This window comes from Lepisosteus oculatus, chromosome 2 (assembly GCF_040954835.1).
Source record: "Lepisosteus oculatus isolate fLepOcu1 chromosome 2, fLepOcu1.hap2, whole genome shotgun sequence".
NCBI lineage: Eukaryota > Metazoa > Chordata > Actinopteri > Semionotiformes > Lepisosteidae > Lepisosteus > Lepisosteus oculatus.
In genome coordinates this window covers 27,192,128-27,218,491 of record NC_090697.1, presented here as the reverse complement: position 1 = coordinate 27,218,491, position 26,364 = coordinate 27,192,128, and the positions used below count along the sequence as shown (strand labels likewise).

At 44.8% G+C, this 26,364-nt stretch overlaps 1 protein-coding gene across 5 annotated transcripts in view; it reads right to left on the bottom strand.

Moving 5' to 3' along the window:
* Positions 1-2,099: 2,099 nt before the first annotated feature.
* The window catches only part of daam2 (dishevelled associated activator of morphogenesis 2), a 137,153-nt gene continuing 112,888 nt past the window's right edge, over positions 2,100-26,364 (bottom strand). For all 5 annotated transcript variants that reach the window (XM_015357407.2, XM_015357400.2, XM_006626338.3 and 2 more), the window contains 10 exons: positions 23,556-23,662; positions 21,361-21,445; positions 20,830-20,936; positions 20,079-20,167; positions 17,437-17,605; positions 16,095-16,202; positions 15,696-15,756; positions 12,405-12,536; positions 6,553-6,723; positions 2,100-5,041 (listed from right to left, as the gene is read on the bottom strand). In XM_015357407.2, coding sequence (XP_015212893.1) covers positions 4,823-5,041; positions 6,553-6,723; positions 12,405-12,536; positions 15,696-15,756; positions 16,095-16,202; positions 17,437-17,605; positions 20,079-20,167; positions 20,830-20,936; positions 21,361-21,445; positions 23,556-23,662 — 1,248 coding nt within the window. In that variant the 3' untranslated portion in view covers positions 2,100-4,822. The remainder of the gene's footprint in view (positions 5,042-6,552; positions 6,724-12,404; positions 12,537-15,695; positions 15,757-16,094; positions 16,203-17,436; positions 17,606-20,078; positions 20,168-20,829; positions 20,937-21,360; positions 21,446-23,555; positions 23,663-26,364) is intronic.

Sequence of the window (26,364 nt, the reverse complement as noted above, 5' to 3'; positions counted from 1 at the left end):
TTGCTGGTCTGAGAGGTCTTCGGATTGCACGCTCATTTCCTGGTCTCTCTTTGTTCCACAATCAAGTATGTTAACCATACTCACAACAATGTCTTTGCCAACTTGTTTGCCTTGTCAAGGCACAGGCAGAATTCAGTCAACAGCTCAGAGCTGTTGCTGCCTGTCCCCGAATTGAGACAGAGTTTCAAAAGGAATTCCCAAGACCTCTCAGAAGGTCTTAGTGGAAATACTGCCTTAACAGGAGTCTCTAGCCTTTCAGCTGTCAGGCTGCGTCTTAGTCTATGTCCCTCCCCATTTATAGTAGGTGCAAGGAGTTGCATTAGCTTATAAGAGAAACTGAGCAGCTCCATAGAAAACAAGTGGCTGTGCACAGAACCCACATCGAAATGAACCAAGGACCAGACCAGGTGGGAGCCTCACAGTTACCCGGTTCATCAGTTGCAACCACAGTGAAAGCCTTTGTTGTCAGAGTGTGTAGAGCAGTGTTTCCCCATTCCAGCCCTGGAGTCTCACTGTGTCCCCAGGCTTTCAGTTCAATCAGACCCTAATCAGCCAATTTATGTTCTACAGCTGTGGGAACAATTTGCTGAACTCCAGCATTCTGTGTTTTTAAAAGCACATAACATTTGAGAACTGGGAAAAGGCACAGTCTTCTTCTGGCCCTCTAAGATTAGAACTGGGAAACTCTGGTCTAGACATTTCATTACTTGTTAACAAAATAGTGCAAATTAACCACTAAAGGATACCATGATTATATCTATTCTTGTGGTTTGTGCTGTTCTAATATTACATTGTATTTATATTGTGCTGTTCTATACAAATAATTAAAAAAAAATGTAACATTGGAGAAAAATATTGCATCTTTTGTCAACGGATCAGGTTTTGAAGAGTTTTATCTATGCTGTAAGATGACTACTGTTAACACACCCTGGCTGGAAAACGAAAGTAAAGCCTTCCCCCAATAACACTTGCTGCTACAAGGCCCTTGTAGGAGCACAGCCTTAATGTCGGTGAATGATTTGCCATTTTGTAATGCCAGTTAATTCCACGTTTATCACAGTGTAAAGACAGAGGACCTTCATCTTGGACAGAAGCTACACAGGGCAGGGCCACACACTGTGACAGTTCACTGTCCCCCCCCCACCACACAGTCCCACAGGCACAATCCCAAACCCGAGCCCGATGTCAATGTACCGTATGTCTGTCTTCTAGAGCTGGGAGGAAGAGTCCGATCGTGGCGGTTGTGCTTCTTTCACTTTGTCGTGGTTCTGCGTTGCTTTTAAAATGCGGAGAGTTGGAATTCCCCAGTGCCATAAACTCACTAGAAATCAAGGACTTTGATTTCATGTCGGGATTCCCCCAACCCGTGTGTCTCCAGTCTTCTGCTGAAATCTCATCTGCCATCCTCCTATACTTTTACTTAATCTTCATCCAAATTACTGGGGGACTGCCAAATACAGCACTGCATTGTGGTACGTTTTCATTTAAATCAGACCGTCCACTTCTGACCAGCTGGACATCGCTTTGAAACATCTAAAGATGGGCCATGCACCCATTTCAGCAGAGCTCAGAAGTGATCTCTGGGGCAGATGAGCCACTCACCATCAATCTCTGAAAGCAAGCCAGAAGATACAGCCCCTTGCAGAAGGAGCTTTTCAGTTATGTCTCCTTTTAGAGACATAAGAGACATTCTCCTCACAATGTATTTAATTCAGTCTGCCAAGTGAGAAAACGAGAGGTGTGATTTATCAGCAACTCAACTGGTATCATAGTGTTTGAAGGCGAACCAGAGAACAAGGAATTTCATACCTAAAGAATGAATGCAGGATGTATTTTCAGTTTTTTAATACTGAAGATAGGAAGGTTGTTTTTGTTCTGTCACAGGACAAAGTATACAGTTCAGGTGGGTAGCTGCGTCAGCATGCGTAGGCTGCAAAGGAACAAGTAATAGGTTTATTCCATGCTGAAAAAAAGAAGAAAGAGAACACAACGTTTCGGCCGTGGAGCCTTCTTCTGGTGTCAACACCTGAAGAAGGTGATGACACCTGAAGAAGGCTCCACGGCCGAAACGTTGTGTTCTCTTTCTTCTTTTTTTCAGCATGGAATAAACCTATTACTTGTTCCAAAGTATACAGTTTACTCACTGCTGAGAGATCCATTCTCTCTCTCATGTTAAAACTGAAATAATACTTTCAGAAGAAACTGAGATCTAATACTCGCAATTCATCACTTCTTCAGAGTGACTTGTATCCTTTGAGGTTTAGCTCAGCACACAACGTATATTTTTTGATCTTGTTTGTACTGTCCTGGTTCCAAGCTATAAGTGGGAGTGTTTCTCTGTGGTTTGGTTCTCTCTGCCTGAAAGGCTTTCTCTGCTCCAGTTTTCTCACAGATGTTTAGTGATTGTTTGGGAATTACTTTTCCAACCTTAATCTCCGGAATACAGCAATCCCCACACCCCCACCAAGAGTGCTGAAGATACTGAGTCCCAGCAAAAGCTGGAACACTGGTGGCCCACTGCAGATTGGCACCATACAGCCCAGAGTGGCATCCACCTCACCCAGCTCTCTCCTATCCCTAAGAGGATCAGATGTGATCCAAAGCAAGTCGAATGGCAATGTTCATGCAACCTTTGTCCTGGTTAGGTGGATATTTTTTGAAAACAGGGAAAAAAATGAAAGGTCTTTGCGATTCCCTGGAGTTCTCGGGCTGGCCAGTAGCTGACAGGAGGGCCTTTTGTTTCATGAACTCCATTCCTCGAGGTGTTCACAGGTATTGCATTGCTCTCCCTTCTTCGTTCCTTATTCCCTGTGCTCTCTTTTTGATCAGCCGTGAAGAAAGCAAGTTCTTGTTGAAGGGTGACATACAATATTGCATTCAATACAAAACTGCAGTTAGGGATCTGCTCTGTACTCCAATCTGTGTCTTTTCAACCATTTATCACAGGGAAGCTCTGTTTGCAATCATAGCAATCACACTTGCCCTGGAAGAGGAGTCAGATCTCACAGACCTTCTTAACCACATTATTAGATGCTGTTGGCTGGACGTTGGCCAATCTTGACAAAGAGGAATAAAACTAATCTATAATCATCTTTAGCCACAGTAGAGCCTTTAAGCTCTGATCATTAGATAAAGTGAGCAGAAAGAACACTGGTTAATATCAGCTTATACTGAGATGGGATCTCATTCTAAATGCTAATGGGATCATGCATTCTAAATAACACTGATCCAGTTAATGTAAATCAGAATGGTCCGGTTTAATAGTTTGAATTGAATGTGCTGTTTTCTCAAACTCTGATGGAAGGCTGGGGTTCATGAGAACGAACACTGGCCGTGCTGATGGTACACGTGCAGTGTAACTATAACTGACTGGCTGTGGCAGTGCCTCAGACGTTGGTGGTAATTATTTGTGGCTCTTGGATGATTATAAAAACATCCTCCTTGCAGAAAGGATGCAGGGCAGAAAGGTTTCGCATTAGGATAACAGTGCAAACAAGGTCTTAAAGTGTGATCTTTCCCAGAGAGAGGGGTCTCTTTCATGAATACACATTGACAGCACAGAAATAGCAATGCTAAAAGGTGACTAAAACACATACATACATCTTAAAACAAGGCTAAAAAAACAACATTATAAAAATAACCAAAACATAATTTTCCAAGGTAAGCATGTCCGTTTCTATATATAAATATATAAATGCCATCTTTTCTATCTTCTTGTGTGAAGCTTTGGCACTGGCAAACCAGTAATAAATGGCTGTGTTTTTTTTTTTTACTGCTTCTTCTTTTTTTTTACAGTTCTCATTTCTTAAAATAAAAAAAAAACAAATGACCCCCTTTTTCCATCATAACACTGAGACCTTTCATTCCCAACTGTGTTGGTCTCCTTAAGAAATTCCCAACCAGCTCCTCCTCAAGAGGGCTGGGTGGAAGACAAGGCACTTGAAAAGCATAGTACGAAATCAGGCTCGAGCTCCAGTTCCCTACCGGGGTAACTTCTGTGCAGCTGCTTTGTTGCACAGAAAGCCCACAGCTTTCCCACTTGGAGGTGTGTGCCGGGCTTTAGGCTTTCAAGCACTGCTGGGTCCATAGCTGGAGATACAAATGCCATATGAAAAGGAAACTCTGTTGGCTGCTGCTTCTTCCGAAAGTGCACTCTGGTCATGCCTTGGCACAGCTGTCAGAAAAGACAGTTAACCTTAGCTGGCGGCCCTGGACTCTAGAGAAGAATGCCACCTTCGAGAAGTCCTTGGTCACGCTGTTCAGTCAGGCATGTGAGACAAGGGGAAATGAGACACAAACTGAAATGGGGAGAAGACATGTTGTGGACAGTTTCCGGGCTGGCGTCCCAACACGGTGAAGGGGGAGGAGGCCACTGGGTACTGTCTGCTTTTGTTGATGTAGGCCGTGCTGAAGAGAACACTCTCTGAGGAGGAAACGGGGGCGGGCAGGGGGCAAGGGGCGGGGGTCACTGTTCTCAATGTCCACTGTACGAGCTGGAAAGAACAGGTGGTCCCTCCCTTCAGGCCGAATTGTGACAGGAAGGAAGGAAGGAAGAGTCTGAGGACAGCCGGGGCTTCGGGAAGCGAGAGTCCCCGAGCAGGTGATGCTCTTGAGATGGGCATGAGCTCTGTTTCTGGCACTTCCTGTGGGACAGTCACGGCCCTCTGGCTGTCCGAGCTGCAGAGGTGAGAGGGGTGTACGCAGGGATTGGAGATGGGTGTCAGGCTGCCCTGGTGCCTGGAGGATACGGGTCTATTGTGGGGGTGGGAGGGGCCCCCCCTGCCCCTGCCCCTGCCCCTGCGCAGTCTGACGGCCCCTAGTGTCAATAGTTGACCCTGGTAACGGGCCTCTCGCGGCCGCAGCTCTCCAGCAGCTGGCTGCCTGAGCGCTTGCGGTTGCGCTTCAGCTTGGACAGATCCTTGTCGAACACCTCCCCCGAGCGCAGGGCCGACACCAGGTCGTCGAACTCCCCCACCTCCTCCGACACGCTGCCTGCCTGGCTCTTCTTCGCCCGCCGCTCCCTCTCCCGCTGCTCCTTCAGCTGCGTGGACAAGACGGACACGCGGTCAGGAAACAGTGAGGCCTCTCTTTCCCCTAATCCTAGCCCTAGATCAACCCTAAATCCTTGTCCCAGACCTGCCTCTAACCCCAACCTTTCCCCTAATCCTAGCCCTAGATCAACCCTAAATCCTTGTCCCAGACCTGCCTCTAACCCCAACCTTTCCCCTAATCCTAGCCCTAGATCAACCCTAAATCCTTGTCCCAGATCGCCTCTAACCCCAACCTTTACCCTAATCCTAACTGTAGATCCAACCTTAACTTTAATCCTTGGTACAGATCTAACTCCATCTGCAAATTCTCCCTGAATCCTAAACCTAGATCCAATCCTAAACTTAATCATTACTCCAGTACTATCCCTAAAACCTGCCTACATTCCAGACCAAAGTAACCTAATGCAAGCACTTATTCTAACTCCAGTTCTAATGCTAAAACATTTTTCAATCGAATCAAAATCTGAGGGCAGTAATCCAAGGTCTGTTCTGGTATGCTTTTTAGAACTGCTTTTTAGAACTGTATTAAATCCATGAATGAATGTGCAAACTAAACAAAATCACATCCGTAGTAACATTTAGAAACTATAGGGTATAGTAACTATAGCAAAGTTTTTTTGTTTTCTCATAATTTTTATTCCTGTTTTTGGAGAAAAAAGCAGTATTGTTATGTCACTCAAATGCAGCTGAAATATACAGTAGATCCACCAGGCAAGATTCTAATATATTATTGCAGTGATTTAACTTGCTGCTTTTTATTATTTACTTAATATTTGGATCCCTACATTTGATTCTACAAGGAGGAAAACAAAATGCAATCTGTGTATAGTGTTTTGTTGATCGGAATGTAAATAAATCAATGCAATATTAAGGTCACAAGAAGTTCTTGGGATCTTTAGAAAACAAGAAATAAGTGTCTTGGGATAACAGATCCAACAAAACATGCTTTGGCTGTTGCACAGACTTGAGGGGGACTCTTTTCGAGACCAAATGATGCATCTGAAGAACAGTCTTCAAGTGTTGATGCCAATCATTCTTTATCCTTCACGATTTGTGTGCTAAATGCACAATTGCATTGTGCTGTGTTCTATTTAAGGAAAAGGCATTATTTACTTAAGTTATATCAGGGCAGCTGTTGCTGCTTGGCTTGCACACATCGTGCACATTTGTCCTGATCTCTCCAATGACCCTATCAAGCAATTAACCCTTTACATGGCTCCCTAGGCACCACAATCATGCAAACTCCCTCCACAGTGGCAGCTACACTATATCACTAGCATACTGGGAAAATAAGCTCTTAGTGATTTCATTCTACTCTCTACCTCGCCTTCTCTCCTGAAGCACTCCAGCACCATCTCTTCTCATTCAGATTCAAAATCAGCTTTGAAAGTGCTTGATTGTCATGACAAGGTGACAGCTGTGTGGCTGAACTAGTGCAATGGGCAAGGCATGCACCAACGGTTCGCACAGCACCCTTGCTCACAGGTGCATGCTCTCTCACCATGGCCTCCATGCGCGCTCTCCTCTCCTCTTCCTCTTTCCTGCGCTGCATGTTCTCCAGGTCCTGCCTGGCCTCGCTGAATGACTGCAGGAAGGTGTCGAACATCCCAAAGAACTCGTCGGGCTGCAGGCGGCCCTCATCTTCGCCAAAGTGCTTCAGTGCCTTGGAGAACTGAGAGAGACAGAGGGAAAGAATGACTCCAAACCAACACGGTTTCATTGCCGAATGAAAGCACAATAATGCGATACTTGAATTCGAACCCGGGTCATGATGATATAGCTGACTGTGACCAGGCTTCCCCAGGCAGTGCCGGCAGGGATCAGTCAGCCAAACTCTGTGAAACAGCTAGGCCTGTGACGTCCGGGTGTATGCAGACATGCAGTGACATCAGTGAGGGATGCACGGCTCCTCCAATAGGCACTAACTCTCCTGTCGGGCATCGTGGAGCTCACGGGGTGTCAGTATCTATCAGTATTTCTCATTCCCTTTGGGCAGCACAGGTGTTCTTGATGTGACCCGAGATAGGTATCAGACGAAAAAGATGCGCAGAAAGAAAGAGCAACACAAACTGTGCATCAGCCAAGAGAAGAGCTCCCAGATACATCCCAGGAGTTACGCCGACAGGCTGAAGGACCAAAACCCTTTTAGTCTTGAACAGAAAAGACGAGGAGCGGACCTGGTACAAGTATTAAAAATTGTCAAAGACGCTGACAGAGTTAACCCTACAGATCTCCTCAAAACAAGCCTTGAAACACAAACCAGGGGAGAAAAGGGGAAACTAGGCGGCAGTGCAATTAAAACTGAGAACAGGGGGCACTTCTTTACACAAAGGGTGGTGGGAGAGTGCAAGTTACCAAGCCACGATGTTGAAGTCATGGCCCCAGATTCTTTCAAGGAACAGTTTGATGAGATTAGGAGGTCTGGCCTGCCTTTAATTACAGGACGAGCCACCAGAGCCATGCCAGCCCACCAAAAAAGCAAAAAAGGAGTGCTAGCCTGCTTGCATATATATAAATAAAAACCCTGCCAATCTGCAAATGCTCAGCAAGCAAAGCTTTCCAAAAACTCCCTGTGCAGTGTATTGAAGCAATTAATTCAAATGACTCTGTTTTTCCCAAACTATGGATACATGCTTGACTGAATATATGGTTTATGCAGCACTGCTTGTTTATAACGGAACCTCAAAGTTCAATCACATGATTGTTTAGCTTACATACTGTATATGTCACTAGCAGAGCTCAGTTAGCTGTGCTCACAATAACTCGTCTTTTTTTCCAGAGAAAGACCAGGAGCTCAGACCTGAGTTGTTAAAATAATCACAATCAACAAACACAATGGTATTTAGACTGGTAGGAAGAACAACCTGATACATTACTGGGCTTAAGTGACTGTCCTGTTCTGATAGGCTGAAGGAACTGAACATTTTTAGCCTTGAACAGAAAAGACTGCGAGGGGAATTTATCCAAGTATTTAAATTCCTGACCAGTGAACTCATTCAGAATGAACAGTGAACAGGTTCTTTACACAAAGGGTTAGGGGAATGGAACAAGCAACTCAGCCATGTTGTTGAAGCCTGTGTCCTGGCTTCTTTTAAGAAACAGGTGGCATGAGATCCATGAATCAAATAGCTGATAACTCTCAAAATGGGCTAGTTGGGCGAATTTCTCCTTTGCAACAGTTCGTACCGATCCAGTTTTGTCCTACAGATATTATACAGTTTTAGCCCTGGGCATGATAATCTACATCTGCTTTGCTGACACAGTCGGAGAGCTGCTGTGAGTCTGCTGCTTTGCCTAAAGCAGCAATTCTGCACCACAACACTGTGTTCTCTACCCAAAAAAGTGATTCATTTAAAAATTAAAAATATTGAATTTGCAACTTGCAAACTTGACAGCTCTGTAAGTAGCTAGCTCCCTTTCCTCCCAGCCCTTAACAGGAGCAGAGTTCTGCCTGGCCTGCTCACAGGGCTGATGAGCTGTGTGACACGCCAATTCCTGTCCATTAGTGCAAAGCTGCTCTTTTCCATCTGGAATCACATTCCTCCAATGCTGGCCCCGCTGCCAAATTCCTTCGTTGGATGATTAGTCGGGAACAACTGAGCAATTAATTATAGTGCGCTTGAATATTGCAGTGTCCTGTGGGATCCAAATTAGCTGGAATAATTACTTAATGCAGACATACAGTACATTACCAATGGCGAACCTGCTAGAATGGAGGAAACAAATTAATTTGGTTTTTAATCAGTGAGTGAGAGGCTCACTTGACCAAAATAAATGACCAAAAGGGAAGTTCGCACGGTCACCTGAGAACAAGCGGACTTTCACCAGAGAAGCTCACTAAAAGTGTGGGTGGAGGGGTTTTTCCTCCTTTTGAATGACTACATCTTTCCTCCGTGCTATAAACTAATGATTCTTAGCTGCTTGTTTAACTGCTTCACCTCAGACCCTTCTTTTTCCCACTACATCAGCATTTCCATCATTTCCTCTGATACTCATCAGGCAGCTCATCCCCACACATTCGGACCGGGGCCAGAACTCTTCATGCATTATTCATGAAGACAAATGAAAAGAGACCGACTAACATGACTTTAGGTGGTTTATGCGCAGGCAGAAGGTTAAACGCTTGCTGAACGCACATTACTTACACAGATTAGTCTAGGGGCTGGTAGTACACGCTATGTTGGAATTTGCTTTCTCTGTATCCGATTTCCAAAGTGGCACACTCCAGAACATGCTGACAGAAACAACAACTGTTAACTGTTGGCTCTTCTCTGAATGGGACACAGGGGTTGTGGAAAAAAGGCACCGAACCCCACCAGTACATATGTTTCCATGTGCAGAAGCATGTGCTGTTTGTACATGCAAGCACAGGGCTTGCCAAGTCTACGTAGACCTGAGTGCGCGTATCTATGCTTGTGATATTGTTTAAAGAATGTTAAACAAACCTGTTACAGCTAAGTGCAGTTTATGCGGACCATCTAGGCTATTTGGTAATGTTTTGTTTACCAGAGGAGCTGCTAGAATATTCACACAAGGGTATTTTTCCCTCCAAGATGTTAGAGAAAGAAGATATATGTGGGATAATCAGCTCAGTGTGATTCATATGAACAAACCACACGCAGCAGAGGGGGATACAGATATCATTTGCGGTGTGAAGCACAGGGATTGGTGGGTGTGTGGAGGCAGGGGAGGGGGGGTCCCAGGCTGTAGATTTCGTTTCAGTCTGTTTTAGCAGCCTGTCAAACGACAGCCATTCTTTTGTTCACATCCCTCCTTGCCAATCTTTCTAGAACCCAAACCTTCCCCTCTAACCTCTCCCACCACTCCCATTTCAAGTACAGGCAGGAGAGGCAGGAAAATATTTCTCCTCTGCAGCCTTCAGCAAAGCCCCATCGGGCTTTCTGTGCTACCCGTCCGCCTCCATTTGGGTCTAGATGATCAATTTTGTACAGGGAAGGGCACTTAAGTGAGAACAGGAGGCACTTCTTGACACAATCAATTGTGAAAATATGGACATCAAAACGCACCAAGCACAAAAAGCAGATAAAGCATCCTGTGATTCAGTAAAAAAAAAGAAGACACACTGTTCCTACAGGATGAAAGTTTGGAACCACTGCACCAGGATTACTCTGCCTTCCATCCAATATCAGAAAAAAATCTCACAGCAACCTGGTATCTATCCAAGGAGCACAAGGTGGAAATTGTGACTACACCCTGGACAGGACACCAACCCATCACAGGACACACACACACTCTGGACAGGACACCAGCCCATCACAGGACACACACACACCCTGGACAGGACACCATTCCATCACAGGACACACACAAACCCAGCACAGGACAACATTCCATCACAGGACACACACACACCCTGGACAGGACACCATTCCATCACAGGATACACACAAACCCTGGACAGGACACCAGTCCATCACAGGACACACACACACCCCCTGGACAAGACACCAGCCCATCACAGGACACACACACACCCTGGACAGGACATAATTACATCACAGAACACACACACACCCTGCACAGGACACCAGCCCATCACAGGACACACACACACCCTGGACAGGACACCAGCCCATCACAGGACACACACACACCCTGGACAGGACGCCATTCCATCACAGGACACACACACACCCTGGACAGGACGCCATTCCATCACAGGACACACACACACACCCTGGCTGAGATGCCAGTCCATCTCAGGCCACATACACACACTCTGGCTGAGATGCCAGTACATCGTAGGGCACAAACACACCCCTTGGATGGAACACCAGTATGTTGCAGGGTACACACACAAGCACAGAGGGAATGACACTGAAGTCATGTGTTCAAGCTCTTGAGCTGCTACAGACAGCCCCCCCGATGCTGCACCCCGGAACACTGCCTCTCGTTGACACCTGGCCCAGCACTCCCGCCCTCACACTTTTCACGAAAGCCCAAGGAGCGAGGGATAGGAAAAGATGAGAAAGCTCGGTCACCACCCCCTTATGTCAACATTACCGCTAGTGTCCCCTGGAGAGCTTAAAATGGCTTCCTTTTTGTATTTTCAAAAGACTTGGGCATGCCAGGGATCCTGGGCTGCCCTTCAAAATAAATACGCCTGACAAGAAAAGAAGGGAAGAAAAAGAAAGGAGGGAGATGAGGTAGAACAAACAGACGGATTTCCCTGGGATGTTTAAGTCTTTACTCTGCGCAGCGGTGCACAAAGGCTTCTCCTTTTTCATCTCTCCCTCTCTCCCCTGCCGCTCTCCTTGCCAGGTCTCTGTTGCTTGGCTGTGTTTGGCTTTTACAAAGCGTGCTGAAAACATCCAATCTCCAACCCACACAGACCTCCACAGAAGACAAGATCAGTGGCATTTCACTGCGTTTGTGGTTCTGTGCGTCAGACTGGACAGGTACCACACTCCTATTTTACTTCAGCCTCATACTGTTTCTCCTGAGCTTGTCTTAGAGACCTCAGTAGTTGGAAATTACTTGGAATCTAGAGCTTACTGTATATGATCTCTCACATTAAGGTCACAGTGTGACACAGCAGTTAAGACTGTGGTCTCCACACCTGAGGGTCACAGGTTCATTTCCAAGGTGGAAACAGTCCTTTTGTAGCATGCACCAAGACAGTTTTCCCAGAATGCTCCACCAGATATTGATGTGTAAATATATATACAGCGTAAAGTTAATGACAGGAAGCTTCTGTTACTCAGTTTGGCTATCTATCTGCTGGATAAATACATACTAATAAAAATGAGAAGTGTCTTGCATTGTATATGCAACATACAAAATACAGGCTCTCTAACTTTCCACTCTTTCCTCCCTCACTGTTGCTGATCACTGATTCACTGATTCAGTGAATGAAAGACCCAGTCAAGGAATTTCAGGGATCAATTAGCCCCTTTTATGTAATTGTTTACCAAAAACAAACAATTTTGTGCAAGGCAAGGTATGATCTTCGTATACTGAAAATGGCAAGAGTACTGCTCTGTGAAGCAACATCTGAAAGGACGTTGAGTTGTGTTGAGTGGTGTTGAGTGCTTGGATGGGAGGACAATTTCACAGAAAGACCAAAAGGGATATTGTAGAATTGGGAAAGGCAGAATTCAATTTTCTAATTGAGGATTCACAAAGTTCCAATGACTTGAATGCGTGGGAGGAAGAGCAAGGGAGGAAGATTTGTTTGATTATTAAAAAGTTAACAGCACAATGACTAACAATCTAACTTCAGGCCTGTTCAGTGGATGTTTGATAGAAATGAAATGGGATCTAAGCTGAAATTCAGTTTCTAGATTCGTGCTCCTGGTGGTGTGATGTGCCCTGACTCTTCTGAAGCAGTACCTTGTCCTTGGCTTCACTCAGCTGTTCCTCGAGCTCGGAGAAGCTGAAGCTGGCCACTGTGATGAAGTCGCTGACCACCAGCACAAACTTGTCCCCAAGTTCCTGGATTCTGCTTTGCTGATAATGCAGTTCCTGAGGACAACACCAGGGGGCACCAAGTTAAAGAAAGCTCAAAATTTCTTAACATGTAAAAGACTAACATAACATAAAAGAGGAAATCTGATTTATATATTTAAACATCAATCATGGACTGACAGTAATCACATACAACCAGGATCCCTGTACAATATTTAGCATTTTGGTGGGGAAAACTACCTAATCCATGTGACATTTGTAGGATAATTCAAGATACTTGGTTTTCAACTAATAAGAAGCCCCAAATGGATTTACTTTTAAAAGCCCATATCCCTGTGCACAGGAATTTATCCCTGACAAAGCTGAAAAAACTGTCTGTTGATGATGATGATGATGATAATAAGAAGAAGAATAAGCACTACACAGATCATACATACTGGAGTAAGAACCTAAAAGAAACCATCGGATTACAGATATTTGTGCACTTGAGTGCACACATCTTTTTAAATTAATCAAATTCCAGGAGATGAAGCCTTAGTTTCTTACTCATTCCTTTCAGTTTTTTTTCAATGTGTAAGACATTTAACTGCGCTCCTGAGGTGGTTGGTGAGTTGTAATTAAAATGAAACACCTACAGGCAGGTTTGCAATTTGAGAACTTAATTTATCCCATCAAACCTTAGAAAATTGCTGACCATGAGTCAAATGAAAAGATAGCCTAAACAGGTGATAGTTTATGCCTTTGTGTTTGCGTGCAGGATTCTCATCAACGTCGAGCCTCAGACTTGACAAGCATCTGTCACACATGTTTAAAAAAGCACCTGGCAGGGTCAAACAGAAGGAAGCATTTCACAATAATGTCTTTGACACCTCATTCACATTCCGCAGTGACACGTCCACAGCCTCTCTTTCAGTGGGCCTTTGGATAATGCCTAACAACATTGTAGAATTAGCACAAGTCAGCTGTCTGTTCCACACATCTTGTACAAAAATTGTATACTCCTGGAAAAAAATAACTTAGATGAGACTAATATGTCCCCTACTGTAAAACTCCTCTTGTTTAGCAATATCACTGCTGGTTGGTTCCAAATTCTGGGTATTCTTCAGGTCATCATTGCAAATGATAATATGTTCCCAATTGATTACTAAATAAAGGGTTGAGAAATCAGGATCTTCCTATTAAAGATTCCTTAATATCAGCTAAACATCCTGGGATAGATGAGAGTAGATGCAGGCTTTGTAAGAGCAGAGGTGGTAATCCCAGTGGCCTGGCTATAATCCCCTCTGGGTTTGCACAGCAAGCACAGCAATCTGGCCTCCCTAATGTTTGTTTTGCATTAATTCAGCAATTTCTTATTTCTCTGCCCAATCTGTTGTGCAGTGGGGCTGCTGGTGCAGGGTGGCTGCCTTGTGTCATCCAATGGAGTGCGAAGTGAATCTCCTCCTATAAGTGAAATGCTCGATGATGATGATGAGTATGATTATTATTTGTTATCCATCAATCCTTTTTGTATCTGCTTCATCCAATCAGTGTTACAGGGGACGGAGGAGGTGGAACCAGCCAGCCAACAGGTACAAGGAATGGTACACCCTGGACAGGACACCAGTCCGTCGCAGGACAGGCACAGACAGACATACTCACTCTCACACCGGGGCCAGTTAACCTACCAGACTGTGGGAGGAACCCCACGCAAACACAGGGAGAACATACAGACTCCATACAAATAGCACCCCAGGAATTGAACCCAGGGCACTAGGGCTGTAAGGCAGCAATGCTAACCAGCATGCCACCCGTTATTATCTACTACTGACTGGTAATTTCCGTTTGCCTAAACACTGTAACTGCTGGTTTACTGCTAACAGAGTAGTTAGTGTTCCTTTACTGCCGAATCCCACTGAGTAGGACAGAACATAAAGGCCCTGAGATGTGAGGACGGGGAAACAACCCACAGTGCTTCCTTTCAGCTAAAGGACTGCTGCAGGAAAGTGGTTTTAAAGTACGGGCATCACCAGCCAAAGTCTGATGCCTCCTGATTGCTACACAGTAAAGCAAATTATTTGCTCAAGTAAAGCAATTAATACTTTGCAGGTGATATGCAGTCTACATAAATATTCAAAACCCGTAGTACTGAGTCCCTCTGAGACTGAGGCTTGTCATCCTTGTAGTACACAGCCATGGGATATGATAGCAATTACTCCAAAGCATGCCAGCCTGGATCTGGGCCAAACCAGTGATTCATGCAGCATTTTCTTCTTGCGCAATGCAGCTGGGGAAGAAAGTGAATGAGCCCTTCCAAGGCCTAGAGAGGAGGTGGACCGCTGGACTGACATGGTAACTGGGACCCGCCGAGGCACGCAGCCTGGCACTGGGGCAGGGAGGGACAGAGAGAGGCGGAGGTAACGCAGAGCTTCATCATGCGCGACGTTTGAGTGGACTGTCTGGATCTCCCCTGCGGCTGGTCCTCACATGCTCAGCACAAATATGGCAGGCCAGCAGTAACTGGGCTAATGGTTTCAGTTCACCTGCCACTAGAGGTCATTGGGCTCCATTGTGTGTAAACACGTGCACATGTGGTGCATTAGTTGATTAACAGCTTAACTGTGGAAAAGCCTGAGAGTCATATTCTCACACGGGTTTAATTTAGACTAAGTCAGGTATAAAATGGTGTTAGTTGGCTAAAGTAGCTTTTCATTTGTGTATATTACAGAGCCTTGGCAGAATCAAAACTTGTACAGTATTGCTCTTTGCATTGTGGTTTGTCCATGTGCTCAGGCTTTGTGAGCCACCTGCTGAGAGGTAGGCCTCTCACTGTGAGATTTTTCCCATCTGTTCTCAGCTCCCAAGCGGCTTGGGTGTCAAAACCTCAGTGCCAAGGAATCTTAGTGTTTCGGGCTGGGCTGCACTGCTCTTATTGTTCCCCACAGACCTCATTAAATAGCCATTACCGAAGGCTTTCGGAACAGAGCATAGTGGTTGAGAATAACACGACAGTGCACCTCTAATGGTAAGATTGTTCCACATATTCAAACCACAGGCCAGTTTAAGGCATAATGTGTTTGACCAACACCACCTAAAACGTAAAAGATGCACTTTTGGAATCTTTACCAAACCAAATTGAAAACAAAACATGGGATTTTAAACTCTCATCACATGTTTGGGGGAAGAAGTGCTAATGAGTCAACTAAGGAGATGCAATAGGAAAGAGAAGCTACTCACAGCCTCCAGAGCTTTCAGACCACTCTTGATGCTGTACACTTCCTTCTCCAGCTCAGCCAGGCTGCGGAGGAGCGAGGAGAGAGGTGGGGTTAGACTCCACACTCACACGTATGCAGAGAAAAAGATTCAGTCAATTCAGACACTCTGAAGGCACAAATAAGGCACACAACCATCCATTTATCTTTCATTGTGTAATATATTTTTTTGTCATTGGCTTTCATGATGTTTTGATAAAAAGGGTTTCTTCCCTGGTGATATTATTTAAAGGAAGATGAAAAGAAGTAGTGGGATTTGCTCATGTTCTGCCCCAGACAAGGAGTGTTCAGCAAACCCATCAACGCACTGTCCCGACTGGAATTCTAGAGGAACCCAAGCCTGCCCGTGTCTAGGGGTACTCACTTGACTTTGGCTGCCTCTGGGATGCTATTCAGGTCCTCGGGGATGTGGAGGATATCAGGGTAGTTCTTCTCAAAGATCATAATCAGGTAGTGCAACATGGTGATATTCCTGAAGGAGACACGCACACTGTTGGAGGGCACACAGGGGAGCTGTCCTCTCCTCACACCAAAGTTACAGAACGAAGAGCACAGACAAGCGCTGTGCAAGTTTTAAAAACACCCTTACAATCCATCCACATCAGAAAGCCAGGAGTTCATGGCAAGTGTAGTAGCAAAACAGAGCTGATGTTCGAAACAGGGCACGTGCTGAGACTACGCCCCAGAGGGGACACCAGATGGATGGTGGGAGAAAACATGGTGAAAACTTATGCACATATAAAGTAAGAGAACATGCAGACTCTACATAGACAGAACCCTGGATCCAGGTGCCGATACTAATACCAAGCCACACTACTGTCCCGCCCTGAGTTTTTATCCAGTTCAATCCTTTCAATTTGAGCATCATCCACTTATGTAATGTAATCTAAAACGATCAGTGTTCTTCGTTTGATGGCCACCCAGCAACAAAATTCAAACAATCTGTTTTAAACGTTACCCCAAGAACAAGGACGTGAAATCTGAAAAACAGTTTTCCCGTTTCACTGCTGTAGGGTTAGTGGATCTGAAAAGCAGCCCCTCCCTGACAGCATGACAGATCAGCAGTGAGCTGAATGTGAGCAGCCACAACTGTGTGTGAAGACATGCGCTCTGCTGCTTCTGCTGCCTCCTTTCACAGCTCCCCTTGACTGTCTTCCAGAGCAGCAGCAGTTTTTCAAAGCCCCTGACACAGGCTCAGCGTGCTTCACGTTACTGCTGTGTACCCTTCTGCTTCTGCTCCCCCGCTGCGCAGTACTCAGCTCACCAAAACCTCTGGGTACACCAGGGAGCTTTCACCACAAATACATTGTACTTTACTCTGCGTTCCTTTTTATACAGTACCACATTTATGAGCAAAGTCTCTTCTTCTGGGATCTCGGGATTCTTCTATGAATTAATTGTTGGTTGTCATTAAAAAATTAAATAAGTCACATACTGTACCTACACTGTCCTCATTGTGCCTCAGTACTCTGTTGTTGCTTTGTTAGGCAACAGAAACCTGTAATGTTCAGGTGTTTCTCTCCACCAATCAATTGTGCTAATTATATCATGTCTAGTAAGTTCTGTAACAGGAAACACTCACACAATTCTTACATACAGAAAGTGGCCATTCTCCTGCCCTGCATGTTCTTTCCCCCCCCCCAAGTAGGAATTTCCTGTTTCCAATAGTTCTCCTCAAATTGTATTCCCAGCTCCCAGAGGCTGACCTGTCTATGCTCGACTTGGTGTCAGCAATCTTGTTGAGGCTGGAGATCTTGAAGCCGTAGGCATTCCCCCTCTGGCCCTTATTCATGAAGTTCCCAAAGGCCAGCACCACTTCCAGCACCTGCGTCAGTCTCTTACTGTGCATGACCTCCCGGGAGGCTGACAGGATCGCTGCAGGACAGACCGACAGAGACCAAGACACTTATCCACAGATGGACGACCACACCGCCAAGAGGACACTCAGTAACAAGGGATATCTCCCAAAATCTTTTTACATTGTATTGCGAATACGGCATACAACACAGGTCACAGACGAGAGCAGGCCATTCAGCCTATCTAGCCTGTTTGGCGGCTTCTGTAGCACTCAATTGATCCTAGGATCTCATGCAGCTGTTTCCTAAAGGAAGCCATGGTATCAGCTTCAACAACATGGCTGTGCATCTGGTTCTACTCCCACCACCCTTTATGTAAAGGAATGCCTCCTTTCTTGTGGTTCTGTGGTCTTTCTCAGTGTTAATTCTCTGCCACTCTGATCCCTCTTGTGCCCTGTATGTCTTTGAGAGGACACTGGAGCACCTTGTGGAAAACCACACAAACACAGGGAGAACACACAAACTTCACACAGATAGCACCCCAAGAACTGAGCCCAGGGTTTCAGTGTTGCGAAGCAGCAATGCTAATCACTGCGCCACTCAGTCACCTGGCTCCCTGTCATCTTAAAGTGAATTCGTTTGCAAAGTCAGGCCTCACTGGAAATCATCTTCTGATAGTCTTCAAGGGAAACAAAAACAAAAACAAAGCACCCATTATATCATTTCACGACGTCAGATTTGTTCCCCCTTCCCCTCCTTAGTTAATAAAAAAATCGCTGGAAACTAAACAAAGCTCAAGTCTTTTTTCAAGGAAATGCCTTTGCCAGGGTGAAATGTGAACACGCCGGTGTGTCTGCAGACGCAGTGTCGCGAACGGGGCCTGAACCCTCATTCTAGTTACTGCTTTTTAGGTTTGCGCTGCGTTTCTCATCATGCTTCACATTTTTGAGGCAAGCGGTCTGATTACAGTGGGAGCGAGGGAGAGCAGACAACAGCGGTGTGTCCTTGTTCTGCGCCGCTCCAGAGGGGTGCCGCTTCCCAGAAGGAAGATTAGCTTGATGGTCTTCCAGAACAATAGGCAAAAAAAAAGAACGTTGTTGTTTTCAGTGAGAGTGGATGGTGGAGCGGACTTCTGGCAGCTTTTTCTGCAGTGAAGACCCTTATTCTGGTGCCAGCGGTAAGCCTGATAATCGTATCTCGAGTGTCAGCCATTTCTGATGCAGGAAAGGGGTCTTATAGCTGAGGCTCCCGTTCGAACCTGGGCCTGAACCAGGAAGATCCTGCCAGACTGCGTGGGCGTTTTTTGTAATGTGAAAAAACATCCACTGGGGCTGAAGGCTGAGACTCATTTTACTTGCGGCCTTAGAAGGAATAAACCCCCAGGCTCCTGCTTGTTAACAACCTACTGCCAAAATCCGTGGAGGACGACGGGGGCCTTTAGTCACGACAGGCCCCTGGGCTTCTGTCGCCTTCGTCAACACAGCCGAAGACAGGCCAGCTTAGGAAAGCCTGTTGCCAGCCAGCTCTCATTTCACGGTGAAAGGTGAAAGGTGAATGGATGTCCCGTTCCATCCAGTCCCCTTCAAAGCGTGAAAGAGTCCTCAGAGTGCTCCGCTCCAGAGCTGTCCTTGTTCCTCGCTCTGGTAGACCGGAGAATGCCCACGCCCTACCTCCCCCTGTCCCCCCCGCGCCCTGCTAATGCCCAGCTCTTGGATCAGGTCCCGGGCCTCAGATCTGCTCAGCACTGTTTAAGAAGAAAAGAAACTTTCCCGCCTCTTAACATTTGCCAGCTTTCCAAAACAGCTTCCCTGGTAACCCCATTCTTAATTTTTGCTGGAGTTTTCAGAAAGGGTGATATCATACACACACACACAAAGGAAATCCAAGCTGCATGTGAGGCATTCCAACAGAAGCATTAATTCCAGCCTTTTTTTCTCAGGCCACTTCTTACTCTGATGTGTAGAGATTTCGTGCAGATTCGCATTAACCCGTTGCAATGCTAGTTTAATTGCTTGTCTTTTTGCCTCCCTCCTCCTCATAACTGCACTTTGTTTTATATAAAATACGAGGACACAAGAAAGGTTACAGATGAGAATAAGCCATTCAGACCCATTAGCCCATTTCCTAGTTACAGTAGTAGGTAACTGAGCCAAGGATCTTATTCAGCCATTTCTCAAAAATGTGTCACAAAATCAGCTTTAAAAACATGGGTCAGTGCCTTGTTCCATACTACCACAACTCTTTGTGTAAAGAAGTGCCTTCTGTCGAGTTTAGAGGATCCAGATGTTTCTTGAATGAAGCCAGGGTATCGACTTCTTCAAACAATATGATGGTTTTACCTACATCACAATTCACTGAAATGAGCCCTAAAAACTAAGATACAACTTTACAGTATATCTAGGACAGGAAAACAAAAGTATGATACAACGACTGGAGAAAAAAGTCATGAAAGAGAGAATGGGTTTTAATAATACGTTCCTAAGAAATTCAGTCTTTATAAATATTCCTGATTCTTCATCGCCGTTACAAAATGTGGAGGGTTAGAATCCTACCTTCCACTTTGGGCTTGGCTTCTGCCAGGCGCTCAGCGAACTTCTTCTTAAAGAAGAGGGCTTGTAGTCTCTGCTGGTAATGGTCAATCCTATTGGAAAAGTGAGAGGAGAGGATTGTGAGACAGTCAGTGGAGCCAACAGGTAAAGGAGCTACAGTATTTCACACCATTCTGTGTCCTGTTCTGTTTTCTAAGTTAATTTTCCCCAGCCCAGTCAGAAATCTGGAGAAATACTCATTTGAAATTCTAGAAGAGCAATCTTACAGGAGTGTGGGCAAAAGAGGAGCTCCCTCAAGCAGCACCAAGCTTGCTGCCCTGCAGGAAATGACAAGGCACTGGTAGATAAATGATAAAGATGTAATCAAATCACTTAATGTATTATCTCCTAATTTCTAAAAATCAATTCTGTGGGGACATCCCATGCACAAGTACTTAGAAGAAGATCTGTGGTTATTCTAGTGTTTCCTAATTTCCCAGAAATCCTCCCACGATCTTTAAAGTTCCGCCCAGATACATTTTTTCAGAATCAAAAATACAGTTTTCTTTTTTTCTTAAAGCTGTTGAATTTCTTGTCTTTCGTCAGGTGAAAACCACAGAAAGGACACATTCTTGCTCTGATTTTCCTGGGATGTCTGGCACAACAGCTGTGCAGCTTCTCGCGTTCTCCAACCCTCACTGAATCTCCAAGCCTTCTGATAAGCCTTCTCTCCCTGAGACTCTCCAGTCCCCCCCACCCCCACTCCCCAGCGTACCTGCTCATCTCGTACAGGAAGCGGTCAGCGCGGGCCATACGCTCGATCTCGTGCTTGTGCTCCTCCAGCAGGTCGATGTCACTCTTTTCAGGGATGAACTTCAACAGCTGCCGGGCGGACACAAGGGAGTTATCGTCACAGGCCGGGGAGTCAAGCATTGTAAGTACAGACCGTAGTACAAATGTACAGACGCCAAGCTTCCCCAGGTTAGTGGGATCGTCCACCTTTTACCTGGTTTTCAGCACATTGCAAACTATAGGCTTCTGCATGATCGTCTGTGTCAGACTCCACATGACACACAAAGATGAGCAGCCACTTACATAACAAATGAAACCAATCAAAAGAAGACCTGTCCATATGAATACTGATAGGAATCAATCAAGAGAAGACCATTCACATGAACATAAGAAAGGTTATAATCGAGAGGAGTCATTCAACGAACATAAGAAAGGATATAAAAGGGTATGTTCTTGTCTCTTCACACTGCGCTTGGCTGTGCTGGTTCGAATCGTCTTTGAGCCTATTCAGTACCTGTTCCAGCATATCCTTGGCCAGCTCCTCCTGCTCATCCATTTCCAAGATCGCTCGTTTGATCTCATCATTGGTCATCTTCAGTCTGCAGGGACAGCCCAGAGCAGGACAACATTAGCCAAACAAGTGCCAGGACTCCGACTGTCTCAGTTAACACCTTGTGGCAGTGTGGGCTGGACTGCATCATTCATCATCACAGAACCAGAAAGTGAAGGAATGTGATGCCATTCCCAGAACAGAAGGAGGACAAAAGTTACAGTTTTCCTGGAGTTCCTTTACTTCAAGGCTACTCTATGTTTAAAAAGGACAAACAGCCTTAAATCTGTAATTGTATTTGATAAAAGAAATTTTTTTTTCTTCAATAACGCACTACATTAAAAATACTGTACAGTGTCCTTTTTTAGGGCAAGACGCAGTGTATCTTTCCATCCAGTGTCAGACCTGGACACAGAGCTCACATGTCCTGGTCTCCTGATTTAGTGAACAGCTGCTGGACGCCTCATTGCAGCACACAGAGTGCCTAATTCTTTCAGGGTGCCTCGTACTGTAACTACTGTATGTACAGAAGCAAGGCTTTTAAACTATGTCACCTGGCCCAAATTTTCTGCCATGTGCATTGTGGGCTTGGAAATCCTTTACTGTGATTAAATTAAAGTACCCTTTTCAGTGCAGTATCCGTATTTGTTCCAGCCTGTGGTAATAGGGTTTTTGGGTATTCTGAAAAGCTGTCCTCATTGAGTCAGTGAGTCAGCTAGCCTGAGGCTGCAGCAGAGAACATACTGACATATCCATCATCGACTGGGGTGCTGATCAATTCCAATTCATGTTATTCTAATCAATACATCCTTCGGTTCATGGCACAGCTTCATTGATTGGCCACTGACCTCAACACAGGGTCAGTCACCCCTTAGTCAAGTAGCACTCAGAGAGCAGTGTTTAAAAGCACATTTTCTTCACCCTTGACAGCCAAACAACATCTGTGCAACTTCTGTATTGACACCTGCTAGAGACTGTTTTATTACTGCCTCACATGCAGCTTGGATTTCCTTTGTGTGTGTGTGTATGATATCACCCTTTCTGAAAACTCCAGCAAAAATTAAGAATGGGGTTACCAGGGAAGCTGTTTTGGAAAGCTGGCAAATCTTGGCACTTCAGTAATACACATTACTCATCTTAAAACTAAATAGATATTTGGCCCATCTAGCTCAATTAGTACTGTAGTTTAGTAGCTGACTAAATCTCAAACTTCATCCAGATGTTTCTTAATTGTGCCCAGTGTTTGGGCCTCAACTACCTGGTTGAGAAGCCTGTTCCAAACACCCACCACTCTTTGAATAAAAATAAGTTTCCTCTTCTCTATCCAAAATTAATTCCCTTTTAGTTTCCAATTATAATCCTGTGATCTTGTTTCACTACTGACTGTAAAAAGTGCCCTGCGTTAAACCCATCTATACCCATGCAAATCCACAGTGTTTCAGTGTTGCTACTGTAACTAGGGTCATTAAAATGCCCTGGGACAAAATAACTTCCTTTACATTTCAGCTTATCATACCAACACTGGCCAGTAATCACAGACTAATTATTGTTCTATCAATCTTTTCAATATATTTTAAAACATGTGCACCTCAGCTGAATCCTGTATTTTTTTTAATCATTTTATAAAGCCCTTTATTTCTCCTTTAATTTTCTTATGTTACGTTGAAGAACACCACAGTGCTCTGTTTAAGATAAGAGGTAAGATCTTAATAATAATCTTAATAGGCTGGCCATGCTAAAAGTAGTGGGGATTTCAGATAGAAAGAAAAATGAGTTCTTTTTAATGGGGACACCCTGCTGGTGGAGTGGCTGACCCCAGAGCTGCCTGTCACGAAGCCTACACGCTGCACTCCCGGCAGGGCTAAGGGGGGAGTGGAGTAGCATTCGCCCTAGACTTTCCCTGGACACTAGAAAGTCTAACTCGCATACGAGCTTCTCAGTTCTGTCTTTGGTCTGAGCTCTGTCTGTTTTTTACCACTGAGCACCGGATAGTTTTGAATTTACATGGGAAACACCTTAAGCTGCAAGAACCCCTTTTCACTCAGAGCCAATCTAATGTACAGAAAACCAGCAAGAAAACCTTTTCCTAGATCCTGGCCCGTATTAAATCAATACTTAGAGCCTTTAGACAATCTAAGGGTCCTGTCAGAGGTACGCACTTGGACAGCAGGATGACGCAGTTCTGGGCTCGCCGGCCATCGATGACGGACAGCTCCTTCACCTTACGGGTGGTCAGATACAGGTCATCCATGGAGCCTGATTCCTTCTGCAGAGGGTGACACACAAGACAGAGGGCAGTGAAGCACCACTGCACCAGGCGGCGGGATCCTGGCACAGCGGGCTCATGTATCTGCTGGATTGGAGGATGAATTCAGTCACACAATTAAGGGTTACAGTGGTGATCTACTCCTGTGCACGTTTACCCCAGCCAACCAGTCTGGCATTTCTGCACAATTCCCATGATGTCACCATGCACTTACTCATTTTGTCACCACGCTTTCTGGAGCTGTACTCTGTTCACCACAGAAGGTATTTTTCACAGTGCGGGAACTGAATAAAGGGACTGGTTTGTTACCGCACCTGCCCTATTCGGCACTCACTGGCAATACTGTGTGGACACTAGACTGCCAAAGCACAACCTGACTGAGAATGAACCAATTAACCAATCAAGTAATTCATACATTAATTAAGCAGTTAATAGCACTTTTCAACTCAAGGGCTCTCAAAGTGCTTTAGGTGTAGGAAGGGACCCACTTCATCCATAACTGAAGTGTAGCACTAACCTGGGTAACAGCAGACATGGTGTGCCAACAGCCCCACTGTACCCCAGATCAGGGGAAGGAGTGAGAAACTATGGTAGCAGGTGAATTAAGAGGGAACTGTACAGAGTTCTGTCTAGAGACTGTGGCGAGGGTGACTGTGCAAGACCAGAGTGGATTTTATCCAAGACACTGGAATTAACACTCCTCCTCTTATAGACAGTGCCATGGTACCACTACTGACCCAGTGGTCAGGTCCTTTCTTGGTTTAATATCTCATCCAAAGGATATTTCCTCCTCCAGCACAATGTCCAGTCACCATACTGGGTCATTGGTTTTGGAAATTATGATCCAGTAAGAAGAGCACCATCTACTGGTCCACCAACACCAATGACTTCCTCTGCCCTCAGGAACATTTGCACCTATCAATGCCTTACATTTCATTATTAACTTGTCTGACTGACTGTTCCTGTGGCACGGTGCTGATGTTACTTACAGCAGCTGGTCTTGGCAGTCTGAGCCCAGGTTGGAAAATAAACAACTAATCAAAGCAGAGCTGATTAAGACAGCAAGTGCAGACGCATCATGAGCATTTAGGCCCAGACTGCTTGAGCATTGAGATGAACTACTGTACACTGAACTGCAATGCACTCAAATTGGCATGACCTGTCATCCAGGCTAGGAAGAATCATCAGGCAATATGACCATAACTAGGTAAATGGGTTAATGCACTGATGTACTCTGCTGAAAAGGATTGTAAGTACTTATGAAATGCCTTCTGTGATGCTCTGTGCAAAAGCCTTTGCACAAATTGAATTTAAATTGACAGCATATACTGCTTCATTTTCTGTTACATACACTGCTTTATGAAAGTATTCAGACACTTGCACAGTTTCAACATTTTGGTGCTTCAAAGCTTTCAGTAATGACATTTTGAAGTAGTAAATAATGTCACTTACACAACATACTCCAAAATAAAACTGAAATAAGCAGATAACAAATATTAAATCAAAAAGGAAATGTCCTGACTCCATAAGTATTCAAACATTTTACAGAGCAATTCTAAATTAATTTATGTGCAGAAAATTAAATTATTGAGCCACACAGGCTGCTTCTGTGTGCAATAAAAGAAGTTCTTATGATTTTAGAATAAATACACCTGTCTCTGTAAGGTCAGCCAGACAAGTAGATTCAACCTTTTAAAGATCAAGGAGATCAAGAAGACTCTTAACATTTGTATAAGTCGATCATTAAGAAGTGGAAGGCACCCAGACACTGCCTGGATCAGCCTGTCTCTACACACTGAAAAGCAGGAGGAAACTGGTGAGGGACAACACTGTGAGGCCAACAGAGGCTTTGAAAGAGCTACAGAGTTCAGTGGCTGAGATGGGAGAAAATGTCCAGGAGTCAACAGTATTCTGGACACAAAGGTGAATTGTATGGAACTGAAAAAAAACTCTCAAATCAACAAAGCTCCAGTTCACTACAAACATGGTAAAAGATTTGGATGCAGATCCGACAGGATTTGATTTTTTTGGTCTGAATGCAAAGTATGATACAAACACAAACACAACACAGTGCATCACTCATTCAACACTGTCATTCAACATCCCTCCTGTCAAGCATGGTGGTGGCAGCAGTCTGTTCTAGTCCTGACTCTCATCAGCAGGCACTGGGAAGCTTGTCAAGACTGATGAGAACATACTGTAGGTGGAGCAAAGTACTGTACTGGCAAATACTAGAGGAAACCTGCTTCAGACATAAAACCGGGACAAGAATTCACCTTTCAGCAGAAAAATAATCCAACAAGCATAAGGCCAAATCCACCCCGGAGTGGTTTAAGGATAAGAAATTAAATGTCCTTGAGTGGCCCAGTCCAGACTCGAATCCTATGGAGAATCTGTGGAAAGACTTGAAAACTGTTGTCCATAAGCAGTTCCCAAGAACCTTGAGCAAATCTGCCAGTAGAATTGGAGTGAGTTATGCCAAGTCAGTGTGTACAGCTGGTAGAGATCTACCCAAAAAGACTTGAGGCTATATTGCTGGCAGAGCTGCTTCTACCAAATATTGTGTTCACAGGTTTGAATACTCATGCAATCAGCATGAAGTTTACTCTCTTTAGTTTTTGCTGACATATTTTGTACCTTATCTTGCCCTGAAGTCTTCAGTTTAAGCATTCAGGTTTTGAATGAAATGTTAAAATAAAAAG